This window comes from Lolium rigidum, chromosome 7 (assembly GCF_022539505.1).
Source record: "Lolium rigidum isolate FL_2022 chromosome 7, APGP_CSIRO_Lrig_0.1, whole genome shotgun sequence".
Classification (NCBI taxonomy): domain Eukaryota; kingdom Viridiplantae; phylum Streptophyta; class Magnoliopsida; order Poales; family Poaceae; genus Lolium; species Lolium rigidum.
In genome coordinates, this window is record NC_061514.1 from 338,648,634 (window position 1) to 338,676,133 (window position 27,500).

The window sequence follows — 27,500 nt, forward strand, 5'->3', positions numbered from 1 at the left end:
CTTCGGCATCTTGTTAATAGGTTAGTGCCGGAAAATGCATAATAATGATGTAAAGTATGTATAAAACATGTGAGTATTATAATAAAAGTAGCATGGAACATAAGAAATTATAGATACGTTTGAGACGTATCAGGAAACAACTTGGACTTCCGTAGCTTCAGGAACCTATTCTTGCAAAAATGTACCTAGACCATATCACCAGGCTTGAACAACATCTCCTTGCGCTTCTTGTTCATCCTTGCAACATTGCTCTTGCCTTTCTTCTCTATCAATTCTTTAGTCTTCACATGAATCTTTTGCACAAAATCTTCCCTCTTTGATGCCTCCATATTGACTCTCTCATGTATTGGTAGGGGCAACAAATCAAGTGGAGTAATGGGTTTGAAACCATACACCACCTCAAACGTACACATCTCTGTGGTAGAATGTACCGCCCTGTTGTAAGCAAACACTCCACATGCCGCAAACAATCTTTCCACTCCTTGAGGTTCTTCTTGATCATGGATCTCAACAATTGTGACAATGTTCTATTCACCACCTCAGTTTGACCATCAGTTTGAGGATGACAAGTAGTACTGAAAAGTAGCTTTGTCCCCAGCTTTCCCAAAGTGTCTTCCAGAAGTAGCTCATAAACTTCACGTCACGATCAGAAACAATAGTCTTCGGGACTCCATGTAGACGTACAATCTCCCTGAAAAACAGGTTAGCAATATGTGACACATCATCGTTCTTATGGCAGGCAATAAAGTATGACATCTTAGAGAATCTATCCACTACCACAAATATAGAATCATGGCCTCTTTTAGTACGCGGAAAATCCAACACAAAATCCATACTAATGTCTTCCCATGGTGTAGTAGGTGTCGGTAAAGGAGTATACAAACCGTGAGGCTTCAGCTTGGACTTGGACTTGTTGCAAGTAATGCATCTCTTCACATATCTTTCCACATTCCACCTCATCTTTGGCCAATAAAAGTGATCAATGAGCATGAGTAGCGTCTTCTCACGCCCAAAGTGACCCATCAAACCTCCAGCATGAGATTCCTGCAATAAGAGCAAACGCACAGACGATTCTGAAACACATAGTTTGTTAGCTCTAAACAAGAACCCATCATGTATGTGATATTTCTCCCATGCTTTACCAATAGCACACAAGCGATATGGTTCAACGAAGTCATGATCAGTGGCATACAAATCACGTAGTACTTCTGGGAGATCTCTTGAACAGTCCCCCTAAGTTCATCGTTCTGAGTGCGGAATTCACGTCATATCTCATTACGAAGAGCTTCATACTCCCTCCATGTCATCACATCAGCGGAATCCTTGTTTTTATGGTTAACAATTTTCTCATCACTCGAAGACATGGTTAGTAGGTTAGTGCACTAAATCAAAAATATATGGTGGTACTCTCACAACTCACTCAAAACTGATAAGAAAAGGAAATTTTACCGCTCCAAAGTGAATTAGTGTTGCTTACCACTTGTAGTAACAACTAGTGCACGGATGTAGCCAAGCCAATATCAAGGGTATAAGAACAAATCACACCGCAAAGCGGGATATATGTGGGGCTGTAGGTAGGCTACCTATTTGCACCAATAACAAGTTCTAGCGCTGACCGTAGACAACCAATGATAATCACACAAGGCGATAAATGTGGCAATGCAACTATATGGAGGAATAGGTTGCAATGCACTCGAGAGACACTAGCAAAGCTCAACGAAACAGGCACAAGATTGCTCAACTACAGGTGCAGAAAAGTAAACTAGACCTTCACTTGATCTTACTAGCACTTCATTTTTTTCACTCTTTTTTTTGAATCACTTTTTCTTTTTCTCTATTTCGCATGGTTAATGTAGCTACAGTAAAATTGCAAACCCAACAGAATTTTTTTTTCACTTTTTTTTTTTTGATTTTACGACTCTTCTCCTTGTAACAGTGTCAACAGAAATTGCAAAGCACCGAAAACCTAATGAGCAGCCTGTCGAGCGGTAAAACTAGTCTCTTCTGGGAAAGTTCCTAGTCACTTATTTCGAAAGGCTGTGTCTATGGTTGGGAACAAGCACATTGTACGCTATCTGGACTCAGAGTAACAAAAACTGAAACTAGATGATAGCGGAAACACAAACCCTAAAAATACTAGATGGATGAAAAACATACACAAAAACTACTATGAAAAGCAACTAAAACTCGAAATTAGTGCAATCTAAAGGCTATGGCAACCCTAACCCTAATATTTTTAGCCTTTTCTGGATAGGAAAATACTCACAACTCAACTATGGGGTGGATTGTGGATGGCTTGCCGAGGAAACACGAAAATCTGATACCAAGATGATAAGGGATGGCCCGATCTTCTCAGTAAGCAACGGTGGTGAAGATGATCACGGGATGAACACAGCGGAGATAACACGATGATGAAGTGGATGATAACTTGTATGACGCAACGAAGTCTCTCGATTGGTCCATGTCGCCAATGCAACAGTTCTCAACCCTGCAAGATATTAGCAACTCCACACACTTGCGCACGTAGCCACCGACCACGAAGAGGTAAGTTGCAACCGACTAATTCCCAATGGAACAGCAGATCACACAAGACTTTCAGGGGTATACACCAAATCAATGCAATATGGTGTAGAGATTCAATAGAGTTGCAAAGCAATAAACTATGAACTAGGATTTATCTTAAACGTGGTCTAAACCTAATTTGGGGGCGTCCTGGGCACTTATATAGGGGTTCAGGACGACCAAGGTTCGAGAAAATACATAGAAAACGGACCCAGATTGGATCTGGTCGAGATAGACTCGGACTCGGCCGGTCTGGGCGCTGATCGATCGGGCCAGGAACTGGCTGGTCCAGTTTCAACCGGTCCAGGGACTGTGTGGTGACCGGGTGCGGGATGGGTGGCTCAGTACACCCGCCCCAGATGGCACCGGCTGAGGAGCCGGTCGGCGCCGGGCTCGTCGGGCGTGTGGTCCGGTCGGACCGGGCCTGGGACCGGGCACGCCGGCGTGGTGGCCGGTCTGATCGGGTCTGACACCGGCTTGGACTTCTTCCTCCTTCGCGCATTCCTACTTCTCCTCCCTCGCGCGTCCATGGGATATCTTCATGTCCAGCTCCATGTCCAGCTCCATGTTCAGCTTCTTGTCCAGCTGCTCCTCTCCTCCTCGTGCGATGTGTGCTCCCTCTTCGTACCTGATCATACATAAGTAAAAGGACTTAGGCAGGATAAAGTTCTCATCGATCAAAGTATCACTTAGGAACAAATTTACCTATTATTTGAGTAGTTTTGCACGAGCTCTTGTCATAGGTCCAACCCTAACTTCATTGGACTTGAGCTTCACAGCAGCATTGTCTTCATCTTGCAATGACGGAGGTAGTAATGTAGTAGGGATGTCCTCATCACTTTGGCATACATCACACCGTGTAACATACTCGGTAATCTCATGTTTCCTGCTTTCCCACCAGAAACTATCTCGAAGATCATGATATATATTTGTACTTCCTGGGTGTATGGAGTATGCTGATTCATGCGCCTCCTTCATGATTGAATCCTTGAGTTCCTTTTGGTATGGCACCAATAAACGATCTCGAAATGAAATATTTCCCTTTTCATCCTCATTATAGTCAGGTACTTCCCCCGACTTGATCTTTGCTCGAATCTCTTCGATTCCCTTGTAGTTTTTATGAGCCTCTCTAACTTGATCTTTTAGAGTGAACTTGACATCTAGCACGTCTTTATTCTCAGTGAGGCTCACATTCTAGTTGGACGTCCTAAATTTTTCATGAAGATCTGGTTGACCTTCTTGAATCATCAGGTTATTGCAATAAACCTTTCTATTCAACGTATTAGTTGCCACATACCAGGGTGATAATTTACGATATTATTGTAATCCTTAATTAATTCTAACCACCACCTTTGTCTAAGATTCAAATCTGGTCAGTGAAAATATACTCTAGAATCTTAATATCTGTGTATATCTCGCATCGATTACCAGTAAGGTAATGTCTCAAGATCTTCAAAGCATGCAATACAACAGCAAATTCTAAGTCATGTGTCGGATAGTTCACTTCATGGGGTCGTAATTGTCTGTTGCATACGATAGAACCTTGCCTTATTGCATGAGCACACAACCCAAACCTTTTTTAAAAGCATCACAATAAACTTCAAAGTCCTTCCAAATATCTAGCAAAATTAGCAGTTGAGCATACGTCAGTCTTCTCTTGAATTCTTGGAAGCTGGTCTCACACACCGGTGTCCACTCAAACTTATTCTCCTTTTGGAAACATTCTATAAAGAGAAGGTAATATCCCGCAAGTCCGGTGAAACTTTGTATAACCGACTCATTAATCAGTTGCTTCCACCTAAGTAACGACTCCACTTTAGTCGGATCCACTGCTACCCGTTCAACTGGGATGTCATTACTAAGAAAGCCAACTTGCTTCAACTAGAACTCGACATAGAGTTGATGTTCTCTAAGCCTTTACAAAACAATTCGAAGGTGTTTCTCGTGCTCTTCTTCATTACAAGAGTAGATCAACACAGCATCAATGAACACTACAACGAACTTATCCAAGCAATCCATGAAAAAATTTCTTCATAAGATTCATGAAGTAAGATGGTGCATTCGTGAGTCCAAATGGCATCACCAAAAACTCATACAAACCATACTGAGTAACAAAAGATGTCATGTGTATGTCTTCTGGTCGAATCTTCGACTAATGGTATCCTGGCCTGAGATCTATATTTGAGAAGACAAAAGCTCATTTTCAATTGATCAAATAAACCATTGATCCTCAGCAAATGATATTTGTTTTTATGGTTACTTCATTTAGGGCTAGGTAATCCACACACATGCATATGGTACCATACTTCTTCTTCTTCACAACTAACACACCGGTGCTACCCAAGGTGGGGTGCTTGGTCTAATATATCCCTTCTCTATAAGCTTATGAATTTGGTTCTTCATCTTAGCTATCTCATTTGCTGGCAGTCTATACGGTCTATTTGCAACAGGTGACTGGAACTGACTCGATGGAAAACTCTATCTCACGGTTTGGTGGAAGACTTGGCAACTCTTCCGCAAAAACATATGGGTATTCATTAACCCCTCTAACATCTTCCACAACAATCTTCTTCAAGCTGTCTAGCTGCCTGTCTATTGCGGTATGGGTGATAATTCAGGCTTGTAGTCCACAACAGTTATTTCATTACTTGTTAGAGATACTGCTCTAAGACCACAATCTATCATAGTTTTTGGTTTCGTAACCACTTCATGCTCATATACCATTTCTGTGAGAAGCGGAACTTAACTTTCTGACCCCCCTGTGTTACTCGTCAATCCCAATATCAAGTTGACGACATAGCGAAATGAATATCAATTCAGAACATTCAAAATAATAATTATTACAAAGTCTGAGGCATATAGTGAAATTTCTTGTGATATTTATTACGACCACAAAGCCACAACGGATAAATAAACGCAAAGTGACTCCATCTCAGCCATAGGCAGTCGATGTTGTCCTCGAGGCCTCACTCCTCAGCATCGTCATAGTCTCCATAGTCCTCGACATCTTCAAGGTAATCTAATTGTCAACAAAAGTATTCCCATGGGTACATAGAGTACTCAACACACCGCCTCGATCCAAGACCTAATATATCTTCACGGAAGGTTGTATGGTTCTTTTGCATAAAATACAATTTTATTTGCAATATATTTTGTAAAAGCAGTTTTAGACGAAAACATGTTTTATAATGCGTTTAATATTTCTCATCAATGTGATTTTCCTCTACAACTCACGTATTTCATAGGATTCTCAGACAAAGATAGAGGTAAAGAGTGAAATAGTTAGACTGGTTCATGTATGTCAAGAAGGATTCATGTGTCGTCCATGATCGTGAGCATGGTTATTCGAATAGTTTTAACACTGCAGAGATTGTACACTTTGCCCACACAACGCAACCCCATCATGCTGCCCACCAGTGGCCGCTGATTTAGTACACACCACTTGGTGTACCAACAGAGGGATTGTGACAAGGTCTTCAGTGTAGCAACTGGGTTGAATTCTTCTCAACTTGTTACACAAAATTATAGAAGTGAATCAATGGAGGGAAAAGCTAACCGAAAGCGCCGCATAGATCAGCCTCCCGTGCGACGTTTTTGTTAGCAGAAAAAGCGCATCACGCCCCTATAGAAACGGAAGCAGCCACACCGCACCCTATCTTCATTTACTCTCTTTCCCCATCCAACCTTTCCTGGCACACACGCATGCCCAACCTTATCCATGGCCGCCATGGGGAGCACTGCTGCCGGGAGGCCGCCGGCGAGCACCGCCGCGGGTGATGCCTCACCGGGCAAGGTGGAGAAACGCCGTCGGGAGGCCGCCGCAAGCACCGCCGCGGGTGGCGCCTCACCGGGGGAGGTGGAGGAACGCCGTCGGGAGGCCGCCGTCGAGCACCGGCGCGTGGAGGCCGCCGCAGAGCGCCGCCGCGGGTGGCGCCTCACCGGGGAAGGTGGAAGAACGCCGTCGGGAGGCCGCCTCGAGCACCGCCGCGGGTGGCGCCTCGCCAGGGGAGGTGGAGGAGCTCCGTCAAGAGGCCACCGCCGAGCACTGCCATGGGTGGCGCCTCGCCGGGGATAGGTAGAGGAAGCTGCAGAAGACTCGAGAGGAGGACGTTGTCGCCGCGCCCGGGGGAGGTGCAAGAACGCCGACGCCGAACGTGTTAGTTGCGCGTCGAGAAAGCACGGACCACTCCGGCATGGAGGAGATGTCCACCGGCCTGTCTGGTCTCTCTCCATGGGAGGGCCTTTGTCGAGTTCTACCAGGTGCTTTGCAAGAGGATGGCGTATTGCCAGGTTAATTTAGTAGCAATTGCCATATTAGTTAGCAGTAATTGCCCGATTAATTAGTAGGATTTCAAATTACTAGTGGAAATTGCCAAATTAGTTAGATTTAGCTACCAGATTAATTCTGAGTAGTTGCCTCATTAGCCTGGTGACATTGATGTGTGGTTATAATCTGGCAGCCAAGTGAAATTTATCTCGTAGTTTTTCTAGCTAATTTGGTAATTGTAGCGTACAATTCATTTGAAGGTCTCTAGGACATGTCACGGTCATGAAGCTAGTAGCGACAAACTTTGTGTGCTTTTTCTTTCCCATTTTTGAGCATCATACTACATCGTACAATTTTTTTGCAAAATGGCAATGGGCAGCAGCACAACAGCTGCATGTGCGCTTATTTTTTCGGAAAAGCTGAACAGAAATGCTATGTGCTGCTTCTGCTAAATGTCAGCGAGGACTGCGGGTGGGGCTGTGTGTTGCGTGCGCGCGCTCCCTAATTAAAAGTCAACTGGGTGGGGTCGGGAAAATCCGCCGCACGGAGACGCGTTGGTGCGGCGCCGCCATGTAGTGCTGTCCATGATTAAAGCAAGATAGATCAATTTCATTGCATCGACAAATATATTTCCTTGTATCCTGAGGGTTTTTGCATCACTAAAAGAATTCTTATGAGACAGCGGATCTTGTCCAACTCATTAAGATACTACATAAATATATTTTTGCAGTTAGAATATATACATACAAAACACATGATCACTAGAGTTAAAATGGTCAAGTACAAATATTGGACCAAATATTTAGAAAGGAAGGAGCATTATTTAATCTATTGGACCAAATACTGTTCTTACTTAGAAAGGAAGGAGCATTATTTAATCTATTGGACCAAATATTCCTATCAAATTCTTATGTGTCACCAAAATATATACCATGCACGTGATTTACTTCGTAACAAAATCTGGTAATACACATCAATGTATAGAGCAAACAATACACTAAAACATATATACAACATCTAACATGTAGATCTAACAATCTAATCCTAGCATACAACATAACATATAAATCACTTTTTTTGTCAATTGTCGATTATTTATCAAGAAAGAATCATAAAGTAAGTAGATCTGACTCCTTCAATTATTTACATGTAAGAATCGTGTTCGATATTTGTCATCCTCTATTCCTTTTGCCTTTGTCTTTGTCGAAGGACTAGCCGGGGTATGATGGGAAGGATCCGGGTTGATGGTCAGTAGGTAGGAGGGCTCCTCCTCCGTGACCGGAGATGCTTGTCCCTCCTCCGACACCAGATGTGCCTTGTCAACACGGCGACGCTGCGCCGCGGGCTCCACCGGACGCAATAGAGGCGAGCAATCTTCTTGTTGCGAACCATGTCTAAGTGGTGTGTGTCTACTGTCGTGGTGGTGTGTTCCAACAGGGAGGCGGCAAAGGGCTTTATGTAGCACGACCGAAGAAGCCGAGTCGTAGGCGACGCGTACGTGGTACGTGGGAGGAAGGCGAAAAAGGCTACACACATCGATAAAATACCAGGAGTCAATACACAAGACCTTTTGTTTGTTAGCATTTGGGATGAATAGAAGAAAATGAGACGAACCCATTTAAAAAATTATCACAAAATTAGTTTACGCGCGGTGCTAAATCATGCAGTCGCGTGCGATGCTGGACTTTTGTATTGACGCTTATTAAGGGTAAGCCGTGTGTGAAACTTCTGTTAAGGTCCGAAAATTATGTGCACTGTATCCCTTCCGGGATCTACCCGTTAATAGAAACCACACAAAAAATGGGAACAAATATTTGCCAGCTGGTTAAGCGGCCCAAATATTTGCCAGCTGGTTAAGCGGCCCAGCAAATTGAGATGGGGTGGGCTGGTTAAGTGACTCGAAGGTTTCAGAACACTGGAACGGTCCGAGTTACACTGAGTAGAGAAAAACTAGACTGGTCCGACTAAACATGGAGAATATTGATTTTTTTTTAAAGGGTGCCTAGTGGCGATTTATTCATTTGAGAGGATAGTTACATCACGAATTACAAATGGTAGAATGAAATTACGGGGATCACCATCTTAACAGATAGTTTCTGCAACTCAAAGGAATTCCTCGCCAATTCTTGCGCCACCTGATTTGCATCCCCCTTTGACAATGCTTGAAGAAGATATTAGACATATTACTAGTTTTCACAAAACATTCTGTCAAGATGGCAGCATAAAGGCTCCACACTTCAGCCTCTCCATTGCAGGCTTGAATCACACTAGTAGAAAACCTCTCATCCATCTAAGACTTTAATACCGGTTCCCTTACGAACTGGTATTAAAGGGTCTTCTCCCTGTATTAGACTTAGCCGCGCGGAATTTTTTCCCCAAATCCCCTCCTCACACGCACAGAGACGACCGCGCCGCGCCGCTCCTCGCCGTCGCCGTCATAGACGCACGCTCCTCGCCGTCGCCGTCGCAGCCTCGCCGTCGCCGACGCAGCCTCGCCGTCGCCGACGCAGCCTCGCCGTCGGCCGCCGCCCGCACCTCTCCGCGCGCGCCTCTGCAAGTATGTGCGCCGCCCCCGTCGCCTCGCTCCCTCCCCTTCTCCGGCGCCGTTGCCACAACGGCCGCCGCCGCCTATGCCGCAGCGCGGCCTCCTCCACCTCGCCACCGCCGCTACGCCGCACCAACGGAGGAGCGCACACGGCTGCGTGCAGTGGCGCGTGCGGCGACGCCCTCAACCGCGGCCGCCCAGCACCTGTTCGACGTAATGACGCAGAGGCTCTTGGCGATGGAGAAGGGCGGCGCGGAGAGCGCGGTGGCGGCGCCGGCCACCGCGCGCCAGAGCTCGGCGAAGGTGGTCGTGCGGCCCGTGGCGGCGTCGACGAGCGCGACCACGCCCGAGTGGCGGCGGGTGACGAGGAAGGTGGCGGGCAGCGACATGGGCCGTCTGTTTGTCGCTGAGATTCGGGCAGAAGTTTCATGGAAAGTGCGGGTCTGGTAGGTGCACTCGGTGCAGTGCACACAGGAGCATTAACTTCGTCGCGCGCGGAGTGTGGCGTGCACGCATATATTGCCACTATAAGGGGAAACACTTAGCCGCGTCGGATCTTAATTCGATCCCATTAGTTGTACTAGTACAGGGTAGTACTACACTTGTTCCCTAACCAGGAGTACAGTAGCTAGTACTAGTAATGTACTACTACTAGTTGTTGGTTATGTATCGATCTTGACAAAGACTTGCACTCGGAGACCCAGACTAGGAAAGCTAGTGGTTCGTTTTTTAGTTTGACCAGCAAGACCTGCAACATCTTTTGGAGAAAATCAGCGGCCAATTTCATGAAACATCTTCCAGCGTGCATTGTCCAAACGCGTGGTATGCGTGTCCTAGAGTCTAGTGGCTATTGTGTGAGTATGTGATTCTAACAAGAAGAATATTCTGCTTTCAGAAAAAATTTGAAATCAAAACCCTGGATGCAACCCTGCCCCCTCACGCATCGGCTTAAACCAAAACCCTTTTTTATTTCTTTTTGTTGTTTCTAAAAATTTGAAATCTGAATACTTTTCAAAGTATTTAAAACTACACTTTGCACAAACTTTATATCTTATTGTATCAGAAAAACATGAGGATTTCAAATATCGTCATGCCATGCATCATTGACATCATCTCTAGTCGGCCAAATTAAAATTGCAACAAGAACTAAATGCTATGTGAGGGTGTTCCACTATTTCTTGCTATATTCGAACACCCCACTTAATTTTGCTATGTATGAAACCCTTGCACACTCTTCTAATCTGTTACATGATCATTACATGATGAATGAAATACAATTGCTTTCTTAATTTTGCAGTGACATTGAGGTATGGAGGACGGCACCTTCGTCCGAGATGAGGAGGGGGAAGAAGCGGTGCAGCAATTGATCTATGAGAGTGCCCGTGGTCCGGAACCCGACGATGGAGATGACAACGATTTCCAAGACTTTCTGAATGATTTCGGCGAGGGACTTGAGTCTGAACAAATTAGAAGAGACAACGAAGTGTCCATCACAAACTCCGGCGAGGTGTATATCTATGTATCAATTAGTCTATATGTTCATCCCTAGATGCATTCATTTATTTGTATTGCACTTATTAACGAATAATTTTTTCTTTTAGCCTTCTGGATCATCGAGCAAGTCTGTTAGATCAAAACGAGGCCCGACGCGGGTGCTAAAGGGCGAGGGCAGGTTAGCCCTCACGGCATTCAAGGATAATGGTGAACCAGTGCAGCCCAAGGAGTTTTGCCGCAAATTTACAAGTCAATCCGGAGTTATTGTTAGGGACCATGTACCGATCAGCATTCAAGAGTGGCATAAGCCGAAGAACCCGGAGAGTGGTGCTAGTTATGTCAACGACGCGATGAAAAAATTTCTTTGGGACACGCTCATGACAAAGTTCAGCCTACCGGAAGACATGACGGAAGGCCAGAAGAATAAAGTCAAGGAATGGACGTGGAAGAAGATGGCCATACAATTCCAGACCTTCAAGAAAAATTTATGGGACAAATATAAGAATGAAGATCCAGTATTCGATGATAATCTAGTGAAGATAAAAGATCACTGGGCCGCATTTAAGGACTATAAGAAATCGTCTACTTTTGTGTCCCGATCGAAGAAAAATACCGAAAATGCTGCAAAGAAGAAACTTCCGCATCATTTGGGGTCAGGTGGCTACAAGAGTGCCATTCCGAAGTGGATAGCGTTTGAGAATAAACTGATGGATCATGGAATCACTCCACAGACATGGGACTGGCCCGAACGGTCCAAGTTCTGGTTGTTCGCTCATGGGGCAGGGTTGGACCCAAAGACAGGGCTGATCGTTGCGAAGGGAAAATGGAAGGAAAAAATTGAGGATATCGTACCGAAGCTTGTAGATGCAATTGAAAAGGTCGAGAAAGGAGAGTACATTCCCGATCGAGAGAATGACGAGCTGACACTCGCTCTGGGGAACCCTGAACATGTTGGACGGGTACGAGCTCGCCCAGGTCTCACCATGAAGGAAGCGTGGCCCGACAGCGCTGACACTTATAGAAGCCGTTCGCGAAAGAAGAAGAAGGACACCGACATTGTAACGGAATTGTTAACTAGGGTGGAGGCTCTTGAGAGAAATCAGAGGGCACTCGATCAGCCGCTGTTTCTACAGGATCCACAAGCCGATGCTGCCCCATCTCAGCGAAGAAGCGGTGTCGGTTCCTCGCATCTTGACGGATGTGGAGGAAGCTACCCCGTGGATTATGTCACGGAGAAGACAGATTGCGAGCTACATATGTTAATCAGGACCGCGTCTGTTAAGGTGGCGGTCGGCTATGTGTACCCAAGTGAAGATGGAGAAATGCACCATCATATGCCCATTCCACCTGGTTGTGTTCGTGTCGGGGTGGATGAAGTTGTTTCGGGTTTTGAAAAAGTGGAGCTTGATATTCCTAGAGGTGAAGATGAGAGGACACTGGCCGATGTCAAGCACGGTTTCGCCCTATGGCCGAAGAAGTATGTCGTCCTTTTGCAAAGGCCACCGACTCCTACACATGAGCAGCAAATGCCATCGACTCCTCCCGGTGGCGGTCCCGGTGAGCAGCCAAGTCCACACCTACCCGAGAGGGACCCCGGCGTGAGTCCACCATCTCGAGATCCTCCGCGTAAGACAGCGTCCGTTAAGCGGAACGGTACGCCGCCTAGGAAGAAAGCTAGAAAGGAGAAACAACTGCCGCCTACTGAGAAGTTACCTTGGGAAAAAACTCGAGAGGAAAACGCGGAGGCCGTTCAGGCCGAGGTGAAGAAATTTTTTGCACCAAAAGTGCCAGAGATACCTTTCGAGAAGACACTAGATCCGGTGAAAGTTGTGCGTACCGTTGAGAATCTATATGACCCTGTACCATCGCCGCCATCTGACTATAGGCGTTCTATTGAAAGGTCGTATGACAAGATGATCGAGGCGACAAAACCCGTTAAATCGGGTATCAGGGAGATAAAAGGGATACACCAAGTCTACCAGCTCGGACAACAACCCGTTCAATCGGTCGAGCCTCTCAAGGTGTTTGACGTGAAGCCCATTCAAAGTTCTCGACAAGACACAACCGATTACGCCTTGGCTGAACGAGCATATCAATTTGTTCAAGGGAAAGATTTGGTCGAGAATCTCAGGAAGCTACCAACACGTATGCGTAACTTGCATTCGTGGTACCTTAATGCCTCAAAGGAAGGGATCGAGACTATCATGGTGCGAGTTAGGGAAGAGCACTACTTCCGAGGAATATTGTGTGAACGTTGACTTCAACGAGCTTTTCCAGTTATACAATCTCTGGGCCCTCGACAAATCTATCATCAGTTTCTATTGTCTGTAAGTGATTTATTTAATTTGAGAAGTCTTTAGCTCAGCTCGTTCATTGTCTGCAGATTATAATCCTTTGTGCGCTATATTATGCAGATCGAAGATACTCGAATGCAAAAGGGATGAAATCACGCACATTGGGTTCATTGACCCGCTCACAATGCATGTTAAAACCATAGAAGATCCCGTCTATAACAAGGATACACCGGAGACTTTGCTAAGGTTTTTGAAGCGACAACGTGACAAAAACCTAATAATTTGGCCTTACAACTTCCAGTGAGTCTTACTCTCTTATAACACATTATATTTTGCTCACCGTATGTCAAAATTTTAACTAATGACTTATATATATGACACTACATATTTAAACGTGCGTAGGTTTCACTTTATTCTTCTCGTCATCAATATGCAAATTGGAGAAGTTGAAGTCTTTGACTCACTAAGCAAAGAACCGGAACTATACTTGTCTTGTTATTTAATGCTCAAAAGGTAATTTTAATTGTTATCGGTTTGTTTCGTTAATTTCCTGCTATGAACTAATTGATAACTCTTTTATGCATTTTCTTTTGTCGGGCAGCGTATGGGCAACTTTCATCAAGGAAGATAAGTCCCATGAATGGCCACAGAGGCTGCGATGGAAGGCGAAAGTAAGTAGTACTACCTAGGTCCACACACCTTTAATTATCATACTTGACTATTGTTTGATTGACTTATATTCTTGTAAAGAAATGCCCGCAACAACCACAAGGGACTGATCTCTGTGGATTCTACGTTTGCGAGTACATCCACAGAATTGTCAGCGAGAGAATGAATAATGCAAGAAATAAAGAGGTACGAAAACAATATTCACAAATTTGTTTTCTTATCATAAGTTGTGCTGAGTTTCAGTAATAGTTGTTTCATTGTGGTTTGAATATATATATATATACACACACACACATATCTCATGTACTCATTTGTATCTTATTCTTTTATAGTTGGCAACAAAGCGGAACAAGCTCTCAATCGATGACCGCTTCATAGCAATAGGCGAGGAATTGGCGGGATTCTTCCTTCGGGACGTCATACCACCATTCGCAGAGTTCCACTATGAATGAAGATGTACATATTACATATATAGTTGACTCGAAGAGTACCACTATGCTACATGTAATATATAGAGTACGGCTCGGAGAGTACCACTACTATGCATGAAGATCGATCTTCATGCATAGTGCTTCTTAATTTGCGATCTTATGCAATTACATGTGTGTTATATTATATGCACCAACTTGCTATGCATCATATTGATCTTCATGTACTACCTAAACCCAAACGCGTTTCTGGTGCATCGACGCGATATGAAACAAACCGATATCCCTAAACCCCTCCAAAAACCCTAAAACTTCAATTCTCTGCCGCGGCGAGATTCGGGCAAATTCCCTGCCGCGGGTGGGAACCTTTGGTACCGGTTCGTATTACCAACCGGTACCAAAGCTCCTTGGCCCTGAGCTCTCCTGGGCGCCCACGTGGAGGCGCCATTAATACCGGTTCGTAAGCAACCGGTACGAAAGGGGGGGGGCCTTTAGTGCCGGATAATTTATACCGGTTGAGAAACCGGTGCGAATGGCCCTTACGAACCGGTATAGATGAGCGTTTTTTTTTTGAAACTAGGCAAGAGACTTGCCATTCATTGATATAGGAGAAGAGAAAGGCCAGTTTATGAGGGAAACTAGCCGAAAACCGATACAACACAACACAACACGCCGGCCCCGGGGCCGCGCACCACACGAGCCGACGGCCTAGCCACCCCAGTGGCCAAGGCCGACACCCTAAAAACACCTCAAAACGCGACAAGGCGGAGGCAAAACACGGAGCCGTCGCTCCGACAACCACGCCGACCCCCGGGGCCGCGCACCACCTAGCCGAAGACAAGCCGAGGAAACCAGACCGCTCGTCGACGCCGACAACCAACTCGCTCCACAGCTCCCTCCGGCCGACGGAGCAACCAAGGCGAGGACCCCAGCAGGCAACACGACACAGGAGACTGTCGCCCTCGCCCGATCCCACGAGGAATCAGGGTTTCCCCTGGAGCACCCGGGCGGAGGCGCAAGAACACCACCTCGACGACGCCTCCAAGGAGGTCACGACACCAAAAAGGCGCCGCCGCCGCCGGTTCCAGCCGCAGCCAGAACAAGACTTTCGCCCGGCAGAGAGTCGCAGCCCCACACCCGCCGCAAAGGGCCGGCCAGACCACCATCACCACCCGGCGCGCCGACATCGCGCCACAGCCACCACCACCACCAATCCAGAGAGCTCCGCGAGCACGACCGACATCCACTGCACCTCGCGGAGATGAGAGGCCGGGCATCGCAGCATGCGGCCGACAGAGCACCGCCAAGGAGCACCGTAGGCGCCGCCGGAACGCCACGAAGGAGGGGGCGCCGAACAACACCGAAGCGGAGACTCGAAGACGAACGCCAACGTCCGCAGGCCTGAGTTCCCCGGACCAGCCGCCGCACAGCCCGGCCATCGCGACGCCCATGCCTCCACCGCGTCTGCCGAGGAAACAGGGCCGCCGCCCCGGAGCGCCCTTCACCCCGCTCCACCTTCCAGAGACACCCCGCGCCCGCCCCGGCCACCGCACGCCGGCGACGGCGCGCCTCCATCGCGCCACGTCTCAGGCCGCCCCGTCCCGAGCAGGCCAGCTCGGCCGAGATCCAGATCGGCCGCGCGTCAGCCGCCTCGCCACAAGCCTCCAGACGCCACGCAGCGCCCAAACCGCCGCGATCCAGTAGCCTCGCGAGCAGCCTCTCGCGCCGCCGCACACCACCGCCGGTCAGTCGCCGTCGCGCACAGCCAGAAGATCTCCGCCCGCCACAAGGAGAGGGAGAGGAACCGCCCCGCCGCCACCTTCCCTGGGGGGCGCAAGGCTTTGCCTGCCCTCCTCCGGCGGCGGCGAAGCGAGGGAGGCGGAGGGTGGGGGTACTAGTGTCAGTCCCAAAGAATCAGACTAAACATGGGGAACATTGTTTGCTGGGTTCACGTGCTCAGAATACCGTTTCAAAAAAACGTGCTCAGAATACAGGCGACCAGTGTCGAAATTAACATGCTTGTCGTCGCATTTTATTTTATCGCAGCAAGGGTTTTGTTTGCCCATTTCTTATTTATTTTCAGATAAATCTCAATCTCATTCCCCCGAAAAAAAAAATCTCAATCTCATTGCCGTTTCACATTACAAGGAATCACCAGGAATAGTCCGTATACCAAAGCAAAAGGAATAAAATACGAGTACTCGCCTATGTATATTCGTGCTGGACTGCAGACATACATTACATATAGCCGTATACACCATTAGCATTAAAGAAACATAGAACGGTGGATTAGAAAACAATATGAGCAGGCGCAAGAACAGCACCAGCACAGGCACAAGCTAAATTTGAAAATTAATTAAGCAACCACTGGTTGGGCGTTATAACACAACAAAATTCTGTAGTAGGACAATTGGAGCTTCTACATGACTGTGCCACAACTCTTCCCACACAGCAACAACAGCTGTAGCACATGTTGTTCATGCTTACACCCTGACAGGGACATCAGGGATATGGTGCACTTATCAACAATAGTAAGTCGGTGTATAAAATTAAAACAAATGCTGATGTACACACAGATAGGTATAAGCCTAGATTAATTAGTAGCTAAAGGGTTCAAAGAAAATTTTGGTCTAGAGTAGGAGAATACTTTTAGCTGTCAGATTGATGTTGTTTATTTCTGTTTTCAAGGGATGGTGTCTTCGCCAATTGGATGTGCAGAATGCGTATCGTCATGGAGTTCTTGACCATGAGGAGAAAGAAGTGTACATGAGACAACCACCTACCTATAAGGACAAAACTAGGCCATATCATGTGTGTACGATTAATAAATCTTTCTATGGATTGAAATAGGCTCCTCGAGCATGGTACTCTGGATTAAGAATGAAGTTGCGAGATCTAGGTTTCAGTCCATCGAAAAGTGACACATCACGTTTTCTTCTATAGGAAAAGAAATATTATAATTTTTGTGTTTTATGTTGATGTTAAAAAAATGTGCAGGCTCATCTTGAGAAGCTACTGTAGCATTGCTAAATGATTTGAGAAATGAGTCTGTTTCTTGGTTATTGAGGTTAATAGAGTTGGTAGTGACATTTTGCTAAGTCAAGAAAAGTATGCCACAGATATGATGCCACGTGTGGGAATAACAGGTTGTAAGGCCTAGATCACTCCACTCTAAACGACGGAGAAGCTATGTATGAATGAGGCAGAATTGTAGAGCCATGTGGATTCAAGTGTCCATTGGAGTATTTTTGTTAGAGTTTAGCTGTATTTCACTCTAACAAGGCTTGATGCATATTTTTCAGTTAATAAATATTGCCTGTTCTTACATTCTCGTACTACATTGCATTGGGCAACTTTAAAGAGGATTGTTTGAGGCTTCTTTGATGAAGTGTAGCCACCGGGCTTAGGATTCGTAAATAATCATCCGCATTGGTGAGTGCTATTTCCGATGTTGATTGGGCAGAAATTTTCTAATGGTAGAAGATCAACAGGAGGTTTCACTGTGTTTTTTTCCTCAAACCTTTTATCACAAAGTGCAAGGAAATTAACAAGCCACGGTGTGTGGATAAAACACAAAAGCAAAATATAATTCCGTAGCAAATGGTGCTTCTGTAATGTGGACAGAAAAACCCTTACTTGACGAGCTTGGTGTTGATCATCCTCAAACGTCGTGTTTGTGGTGTGAGAATTTAGGTGCAACCTATCTTTCTTCCAATCATGGGTTCCATGTAAGAACAAAACATATTGAGGTTGACTTTTATTTTGTAAGAGAAAGAGTTGCACAAAGATTGTTGGAAATTCAGTGATCAAGTTGCATGTGTGTTACAAAGCCACTACATGTTCGACAACTAGAATCCTTCAAGAGCAACCCTCAACCTAGACAACTTTATGAATCAGGTCGGTGGAGATATATGCCGAACCATTATCGCTTTTTGGTTTCTTCCAAGCTTGCAATAACTCGATCATGTACTTATCCGGTCCTCCTTCACCGCCTATATTGACACACAGACCTGCCGAGTCCAAGGCACACTTAAACGAATCTATTCAGTTTTCCCATACTGTTGTGTTGGTGTTCAGGTGGGTTTTGCCCTAGTTGTATTAAATTTCTTCCGATTTTCCTCTAGTTAACCGGACATCCTTTTCTTAATTAATGAACAAAACAAAGCTTTTACACTAGTGGTACCAATAAATTTGGTAAGAAAGAGAGAGTGAGGAAGCGAATAGGGACAAGAAAACAATATGAGCACCTCCACCGCCACAAGCAAACCTAAACAAAATTAATTATGCAACCACTGTGGTTGGGCCATAACACAACGAAAATCAGTACTAGGACAATTGGAGCTCTGCTACAAGACGGTGCCGCAACTCTTCCCACACAGCAACAACAGCTGTAGTACATGTTGTTGATGCTTACACGCTGACACCGACATCAGGGATATATACAATTTCATTAAGGAAATAGATGGCTCTGAATGGCCGGTGCAGTGTGATCAATCAATTTTCCAGATATATTTATATCCTAACTGCTTGAATTTCTTGCACTGTAGTACAGTCTACATATATACATATCACTGCCGCGTTACAGCTGCAACACAGAACCGCGATTCTCTCTTGTATTCTCCGCAGAATGGTGGAGAATGATTGGGTGCCGGCCAGTTTAGCTCCGCAATCAGACGCGGCTGGGCCAGCCGCTTGAGCTGGGAACCACAATTAGTATCTAGGACGTGTACAACTGAGCATAATGCCATGTTCCAGTCTTTGACCTCACGTCCGTCGTAACGTGGGAGGAGACCCTGAACTCGCGGAGACATTCCGCGTACGCTCTCGTACCGCGCGCCCGGCCTCCCGGAGCTATATAACACACTTTCAGGTGCCTGGTTTGAGGAAAACAAGGTTCAGAGATTACAAAGAGACGATCGATCTAGCAAAGATGGCCAAGCTCGCTGCCCTCACTCTGCTTGCGTTGCTCGGTACCGTGTCGTGCCAAAGCGTCCCTGCTTCTGCTCCCAGCGCAAGCCCGCAGAGCCCGACCCCAACCGTCACCTATGCACCAGGTGCGAGCCCTAGCCCGAGCCCGCTTGCTTATCCTCCTACGCTTGATGTAAGTGTACCAAGCCATGGCTCGCCGGCTTATCCTCCTGCTTCGATGGCACCGAGCAGCGCGCCTACGTACCTGCCTAGCCCTAGTCCAAGTGTGTCAACCCAAACTCCGCCCACATGGCTCACCTGCTTATCCTCCTAGTCCAAGCCCAAGCCAACCCACATTTTCACCTCTTGCTAGCCCTAGCCAGCGGTCATATCCTCCAAGCCCAAGCCCTCGGAGCCCAAGCCCTAGCCAACTAGCATATCCTCCTAGCCCGAGTCCAGGGAGCCCAAGCCCTGCCACCTATTCTCCTACCTCTAGCCCAAGCTCCTTCAGCCCAGTCCCAAGCCCAGACACCAATCCTCCTAGCCCAACTCCATCGTCATATCCTCCTAGCCCTAGCCCTAGCCCTAGCCCGAGTGCATATGGCCCTGCCCGTGCCGTTTATCCTCCTAGCTCAAACTCACCTATTGATTCTCCTAGCCCAAGTCCTGCACCTGATTCTGGTCTCAGTGTCGACCACTACAGCAATTCCTGCCCAAATGCGGAAGCAATTGTCAGGGAAGCAGTGAAGAAGGCCATCGACAGCAACCGCGGAACTGGCGCAGGGCTCATCCGTCTCTTCTTCCATGACTGCTTCGTCCGGGTAAATCTCACTCATCATCTCTCCTAATCATACATGAAAAGAATGAAATTTAACCATGACTCATTTCACAGCTTGATTATGTCAGAGTCCATGAAAACGCGTCACATGCATGCATATATACAATGTATAACTGTAGAATTAGCATGCCATATTCTTACATGCTGTCACCATGTGATGATGCAGGGGTGCGACGCTTCGGTACTCCTCAACACGACCGGCTCCGACGAAGCGACGGAGCGGCTCGGCAGGCCGAACCTGACCCTCCGCGGCTTCGAGGTCATCGACGCGGCGAAGTCTGCCCTGGAGGAGTCCTGCCCGGGCGTCGTCTCGTGCTCCGACATCCTCGCCTTCGCCGGCCGCGACGCCACATACTTCCTCACCAACCTTACAGCAGACTTTTCCATGCCGGCCGGCCGATACGACGGTCGAATCTCCCTGGCCAACGAGACCGTCCCTAACCTGCCCGCACCTTTCTACGGAGTCCAGCAGCTCAACGACAGCTTCGCCGCCAAGGGGCTCAGCCTCGAGGACATGGTCACCCTCTCCGGCGCGCACTCCGTCGGGCGCTCCAGCTGCTCCTCCTTCTCCGACCGCCTAACGTCCAACTCCTCCGACATGGACCCCGGGTACGCGGCGTACCTGCGCAAGCAGTGCAGCGGGTATGGCGGCATGGTGGCGCAGGACTACAAGACGCCCGATGATCTTGACCGGGAGTACTACAGGGACGTTATCAGCCATGACGTGTTGCTCGGCTCCGACGCGGCGCTTATGTCCTCGAACGAGACGGCCAAGATGGTGATGGATAATGCGTCTGTTCTTGGGTTGTGGGAGAGCAAGTTCGTGGCGGCGATGGTGAAGATGGGCGGCGTTGGGGTGAAGACCAGCGCCGACGGCGAGATTCGGAAGAAGTGCTGGATTATCAACTAGTGCGGAGACTAATTAGGTCGTTGATCTTTGTCGTGAGCCGATCTTATGAATTGGTTGGTGCCACATTTCGGCACATGCATGCTGTATTGCCGTTCGCACGGAGGTGGTGTTACTTTTTGTTACGTTTCCAGTGCATGTAGCTAAGATAGGTTCACAGTGTTGGATTTAGTAATTACTTTATTTTTTTTGGCGTATGTGTAATTGTATATATAGAAACTTCGAATATACAAGGGTCAGTATCGAGGGTTCGTAACTTCGTATGTTCTATCCATTATTCCATTGTTGCTATGGGACAGTATTTTCCTCCTTCACAGGTCTTAACAATCATTAATTAGTGGGTCTCCCTAGGGCCCACTCAAATGACATCTGCTTTTTTGTGGATTGTAATTTAGCCTGGTTTCCCCTCCTTTTTGGTAAACACTAAGGCTGGACGCGAGCTGGCTCGAGCCAGGCTCGGTGCCAGCCATCATTCAGCTCGCTGTTTTTCAGCTCGGCTCGGTCCGGCTCGTTAGGCCAACGAGCTGGAAAAATGGGCTTGGCCCGAGCTTTGCGTTTGCTCGGTCCAGCTCGGTGTAGCTCGCGAGCCTGGGGTGGCTAGTCACTGACGGGTGGGTCCATCTTCCCCGGCCACGGCAGAGCTGCGGGAGGAGGCAGCAGAGACAATCCGGGGAGGCGTCGGTGAGTATTTGGCGAAGAAGATGGGAGGTGCCGCCGCGCCGGTGAGCTCTAGCACGCTGGTTGACTGGCGCGCACGACGCCGACGACAACTCGGGGGTGGTTGCTGGCGTCCGGCGGCCATCAGCTATGGGCAGCGCCGGAATCCGTAGCTAGGAGAAGCGGCAGCGTAGGTCCGTGCTTTTGCTTGGGCAGCGGTGTGCTGGAGCTGCGCTCTTGCGCTAAGAGGAGTCAGCGAGGAGGAGCAGACCACCGGCGATGGTTACATCTGGGGCGGCGGTGCGTGACGGCTCTGTCCAGCTCGTGAGGACCGAGCGAGCGTAACCTACCCCGTCGTTCGATCTTCTCATGGGCCAAAATCAGCCCACTCTCTCCCTTCTCTGAATTCCTAAAAAAAACAGCGAGCTAACGGGTTGGATCGAGCCGAGCCCGGCGAGCCAAAAGCTCGTGGCGGTCCAGAAAAGTGGGCTCAGCTCGGTCCATCTCTTTCGCGGGCCGAGCTCAACTCGGGCCGAGCCGTGGAAAGCTCGGGCCGAGCCAAAAACTCGGCCCGTATGTCCAGCCTTAGTAAACACTATGTATCGTGGTCCGATGAGAAACAAATGATCGGACCGATCCGATCCCGTCCAATTCTCCTCCATCGCACGGTCCGCCTGCAGCTTTGCTTCTCACAACGATTTTTTTCCCCGTTAACACAACACCTTCCCGAAATTCCTGGGTCGTTACCAAATTATGCAGTTCACATCCTCCCCAATCGATCTGCTGCCTCGCCGTCCCTCTCACCCACCGTGTCGCCGCTCCGTTCACCACCGTGCTACGCCGCGCCGCCGCTCCTCTCTCTACCGCGCAGCAACATGCCATCCTGGTCGAGAGCTGCGCCTTCAACTGGATCGAATCCTGCGCCGACACCCATGCCGTTGTTCCGCCGCGGAGAACGGTCATCGGGGCACCCCTTATTCCCAGCGGCTGGCGCAGTAGCATGGGAGGGGCTTGGTGGATCAGCAGTGGAGGATGCTTCCACTAGTCTCGATCTCTTCAGCGGCACCAGGAATCAGTATAAGGTAATTACAACGACCTACTGTAGATCCCGTCCTGTCGACTTTGAGGGACACCAGCAGCGATGGAGGTCCTCATTTCCTGGCTGACTTGTTGGCCGATCCATCTCTTCAGTGATAGCAGAATGCTCAGACCTAGATAATGTTCTTTTCTAAATTCTTCTCGGTTTCGTAGTAAATAATTAATTCTTGTTTGGCCTTCATGCGATGTGTATAAGCTAACAAGACAAACAAATAATTCTTGATGAAATTGGTTGTTATATCAAAGGAAGATGCACCAATATGTTGGATGCAAGCATAGAAATTCCAATTCAAATGTATATGCTTCCAAGGAATATGAGTTATACTGAGATAGCACTAATTATGTGCTTCCAAATATTTATCAATTTATGCTTTCAGTACAAATTCATTATACTGAGACAGAACTATATGCTTCGAAATATTTATGCTTCCAATACAGATTGGTTATATTGAGACAGAGCTGTATGCTTCGACATATCTATGCTTCCCATATCTTATGTGTGTAAGTAATTCCTTGGTTAGAAATATTCTTGCTTCCAATTTCAAATTTACATGCTTCCAATTCAGAGATGATTCATGTTGAGATAGCAATAATCTCTTGGTTCAAAATATCCATGCCTCCTATATATACCGTATCTTTTTCTTTGTTCTAGATAGCTTGCGGCATATAACCATGTTTCTTTCCTTTTGTTTTTGTTATTGCCATTTTCAGTACCACTGTAGTTTAAATATTTCCCTCGTACTATTAGTTATGTTTCAGGTTGCCAAGCTTTTACGTGGTACTAGTTATATTGAGATAGCATAAAATTGATGCTTCCATAGGATGTATTTGTTTCTTCATGAAAGTTTGCCTTTTTGAATTGTTGTTTAAATTGGCAATAACATCATATTTCAATACATTGGCCCATGCTACCTTCATTTCTCATATATTTTATTCATGATTTAAATCAACAAATCATAGATAACCTTTTTTTCCTAATGAAGTGATATCTGCTGACTTCAATAACATTGTGGATGAGCTTATCGAGGTTGAGATTATGTTATTCAAGGTCTCCTGTTTGAAGCACCATTGCTGGAACGAGTGATTCTTCATCCCGACTGAAGCATACTGGTGTGTTGCTCCTAGTACCTCGGTGCCCTTCACCAATGGGTGTAGGAACTCAAGGAGGCAGTGAGGGTTACCGTCAGCGGTGGCATGAGGTAGTTGTTGCAGGTCATCGACGTGCCTCTGATGAATGTCATTGCTGCTCGTCTCTGCCACTCCGATCTTGTTGATGCTCCTTCTCGAAAACATTCATCTACAAGTGAGATGTGCTTCTATGGTTTCGCCGACATGTTGAGCGCCATCGTTGGCAATTCTCAGTAGTGCTTTGAGGATCTTGTAGGTGTGTCCGCCGTGCCATGAGAGGTGGTCTGCGGCATTATCACAAACCTTGTGACCCATTCTTATCGGATATGGAAGCAAATTCTAATATTATTGGAAGCAATAGATATTTTATTTTGAAGCAAATTACATTCTTTAGAGGAAGCAGTGATGATAGAAACAAACATTTGTTTCGTTTGAAAAAAAATGTATGCATTTTTTGGAAGCAATGTTAATAGAAACAAATGTGTCACTGGAAGTGGACACTATTGCTAATCTCTACCTAAGAGCAGTACAAACATATATTTGTTGCATCTTTTGTTCGTTGCAAATAAAATACAGATCTTAGAACTTTAGAAGCAATCTCGCTAGCCAACAAAAGGTAAAATTTCTAGGTAGGAAGCAAAATTAAGGTGCACTCACACTACAATTTAGCACACTTAAAACAACGCTTCCATTATCTGGGAGCAATGCTTCGGTGACACAAAAATATGCTTCTCTGGCTACAAAAAAGATTTAATTATATTTTGTATTCGCTAGTTGGACACAACTCGTAATTTCCCTAAATTATTTCCTACAAATCAGGAATTGCTTTGGACAGATTGGTCATTTTTTTGCAAGCAGTTATTAGCAAGGAAAGTAATCAAAGCCAGCCATCTGTTAGGCCCACGCATGTATTGATGTAGGTGAACCGGACGATCTGCTTCCATCTTACGGCCATAGAGGGGTCCGATGGATAGCCAGGATCGGCATCCGATCCCTAGCGCTCCCCCTCCTTTTTGGTTGGCTCATCTTCTTGTTCTGTTAATTTTGTTGGGCTTGCCTTTAGTTTTGGGCCTTATGGTGTTGCACACAAATTTGTTCATAAAAAGGCTAACAATAAATTTGAAGGCAACAAATCTCAGTGTAAAGTAAGCAAATCAAAGTCTAGCCACTCAATGTAAAATCAACAACGCAAAACTTGAAGGCTATAAACACAAGTAAACACTCATGGGTTAAAAAATGAGACCCCTGACTAATCCCAACTGTCAGGTCCCAATTGCTCTAGTGAAACTCAATTGCCTATGTGTTGTGATAAAAAAGAAATACAAAAAACGTTGAAGAAACAACAAGGGAGACATTGAGTGAAAACTTTAATAATTAAACTGACATGATAACATATGTATGGCTTACTATTGAGTGTTGTAAACAACTTTCGGATGATTTGGTATAAATGATACCTTGGTTTCAATCTTGCTACAATTGGGAGAAAAGCCCAGTTGCAGCCCTTGTTGCAACATAGAGAAAACGCTCGCGGGTGCAGCCATGGTGAAAGTGAGGGGATAACACATAAATTGCCACACTCTTGTGCAAAAAGCGCTAAGTTGCAACCATATTGCACATATGAGATAAAAAAAGGTCTATCTTGCAACTAAAATTAGAAAACACAAAGTTGCAACCCTTATTGCAACTGAGAAAAAGCTCTCGCTTGCAAGAGGAAAGGGCTCTCGGTCGCAACCCATGTTGCAACTACTAAAACTCATAGCGTTGCGACTAGAATTTCAGTTGACTTGGAATTAACTTAGTTCTGAGTCAAAAGATGTCATTCTCGTAAGCTGATTTGCAATTTAAAAACTTAGTTGCAAGTCGACTTGCAACTGGAAAATATCTCAGTTGCACTCGACTTGCAACTGAAAAAACTTAGTTGCAACGCGACTTGCAACTGAAAAATCTCAGTTGCAACCCCACTTGCAAACGGAAAATTCTCAGTTGCAACTCAACTTGCAGCTAAAAAAATTTAGTTACACCCCCACCTAAAACTAGAAAATTCTCAGTTGCAATTCAACTTGCAACTGAAAATTTTGAGTTAAAACCCATTTCCAACAAAAAAATCACATTTGCCACTCCACATGAAAATCATAGAATGCAAAAATCGCGACGCAAATATATTTGGTTTGGATTTGACTGAGCAATGAATAGTTCTCGGCTAGCTGAGAACCCAGAGAAAAAGCTCCATGTTGCAACTGAGAGAAAATCTCTCAGTCCAACCAGGTTGTAAGTGAGGGGAAAAATGCAAAAGCTACAAAATTTGTGACACAGAGGAAAAAAGAGTTCATGGTTTCAACATTGCTGCAATTGAGAGAAAAGTTCTTAGCTACAAATCTAATTCCTAGACTAGTCTTCGGCTTAATGAACTAAATCAAAAATACAAAAGATAGATTAGAACTAAGGGGTTGTGTACACCATAATCATGAAAAATTCCATTCTAGCAACTAATCATCTGCTCGTACGAAACAATCACAACAACCACTAGAACCCCATATTGAAAGTTAAGGACAAAAAGCAACCCTAACTACAAAAAATACCCAGCTACCACTCACGTCATTACGAGGGAAGCAAAAAGCACGCGTGGGATTGCAACTGATGTTGGTCGACAGTCACAGTTTTGTGCCCGACTCACTTTGGGCTCCCGCGGTGACGAATATCCTCCCGCCTCGTCGAGTGATGAAGCGCGCATGCTCCAGGCAAGCGATGATACTTCTGACAGCTCGTGATGGTGCACCGGCTATTAGCCTCGCCAATGTTTTCTCGTGGCCTGAATACCTGACCTGGGAGAAATGGGGAACGACTAGGCACTGTAACCCCTTGAACAACACAATAAACCCATGAACAAAACACTAAAGGCCCAATAACAAAAAATGGCTCAAACACGCAAAACACATGCCGACCAGCGACAAAACACAAATCTTGGCGCGGGACAATCAGACGTTCATGCAATTGACTGAGCACTAGGCTAGTTCTCAGCTAGATGAGAATCACATAATCCTCTAAATAATTGTTCTAGGTGCTCATCGTCTTCTAAATTGCTAAAACTGAGGTGGGAACAACAGATAACACAAGATTAAACAAGAAAAATATACCCACAAACAAGAGACTGGAACGAATTTTTGGAATGAAAGGAACAAATACTTACGAACAAATGAACAACGCACAATACACTAGGGAGAAACAGAGAACATTGGAGGGAACAAGAAAAATACCCACATGAGAAAAATCTATTGTGGAACTAATTTTATGAAACAATTAGAACAAATATTTATGAACAAATGAGCAAATCTCTATATACTAGGGGACAACAGAGAACATCAAAGGAAATAAGGAAATACACCAGGTAACGAAAGTGTTTGTAAAACTAATTTTCGGAATGAAAGGAACTAATCGTTGACAACAAAAGAACAACTAACTACATATTAGGGAACAAGAAAAATACAATCATGAACAATAATTTTCTGATATTTTTTTCTAAAATAATTGGAACAAATCTTTTTTAACTAAGAAACACAATATTATTATTGTTGTAACAAAAAGTTAAATCATAGGAAACAAAAGGAGAAAACAAGCAGGAACAAAAATATGTTGTGAAACTAGTTTTCATAATGAAGGGGGGACCACTAGTAGAAACAAGGGCTTTGGTTTTTTGCCCCAAAGAGC

The 27,500-nt window shown here is 46.0% G+C and overlaps 1 protein-coding gene across 1 annotated transcript; it reads left to right on the top strand.

Moving 5' to 3' along the window:
• The first annotated feature begins 19,189 nt into the window (after positions 1-19,189).
• Positions 19,190-21,140, top strand: LOC124679074 (peroxidase 2-like). The gene is made up of 3 exons (XM_047214900.1): positions 19,190-19,246; positions 19,848-19,988; positions 20,172-21,140. Exons 1-3 carry the CDS (start codon positions 19,190-19,192, stop codon positions 20,913-20,915), a joined length of 942 nt encoding a protein of 313 aa, XP_047070856.1. The 3' UTR covers positions 20,916-21,140.
• The last annotated feature ends 6,360 nt before the right edge of the window (positions 21,141-27,500 follow it).

Bases quoted from the DNA above. Each gene is read 5' to 3' on its own strand.
- LOC124679074 (XM_047214900.1), top strand. From the start codon at position 19,190: ATGGCCAAGCTCGCTGCCCTCACTCTGCTTGCGTTGCTCGGTACCGTG. The intron at 19,247-19,847 runs AGCGTCCCTGCT...GCACCTGATTCT, and splicing joins TCGGTACCGTGTCGTGCCAA to GGTCTCAGTGTCGACCACTA. The intron at 19,989-20,171 runs GTAAATCTCACT...GTGATGATGCAG, and splicing joins TCCATGACTGCTTCGTCCGG to GGGTGCGACGCTTCGGTACT.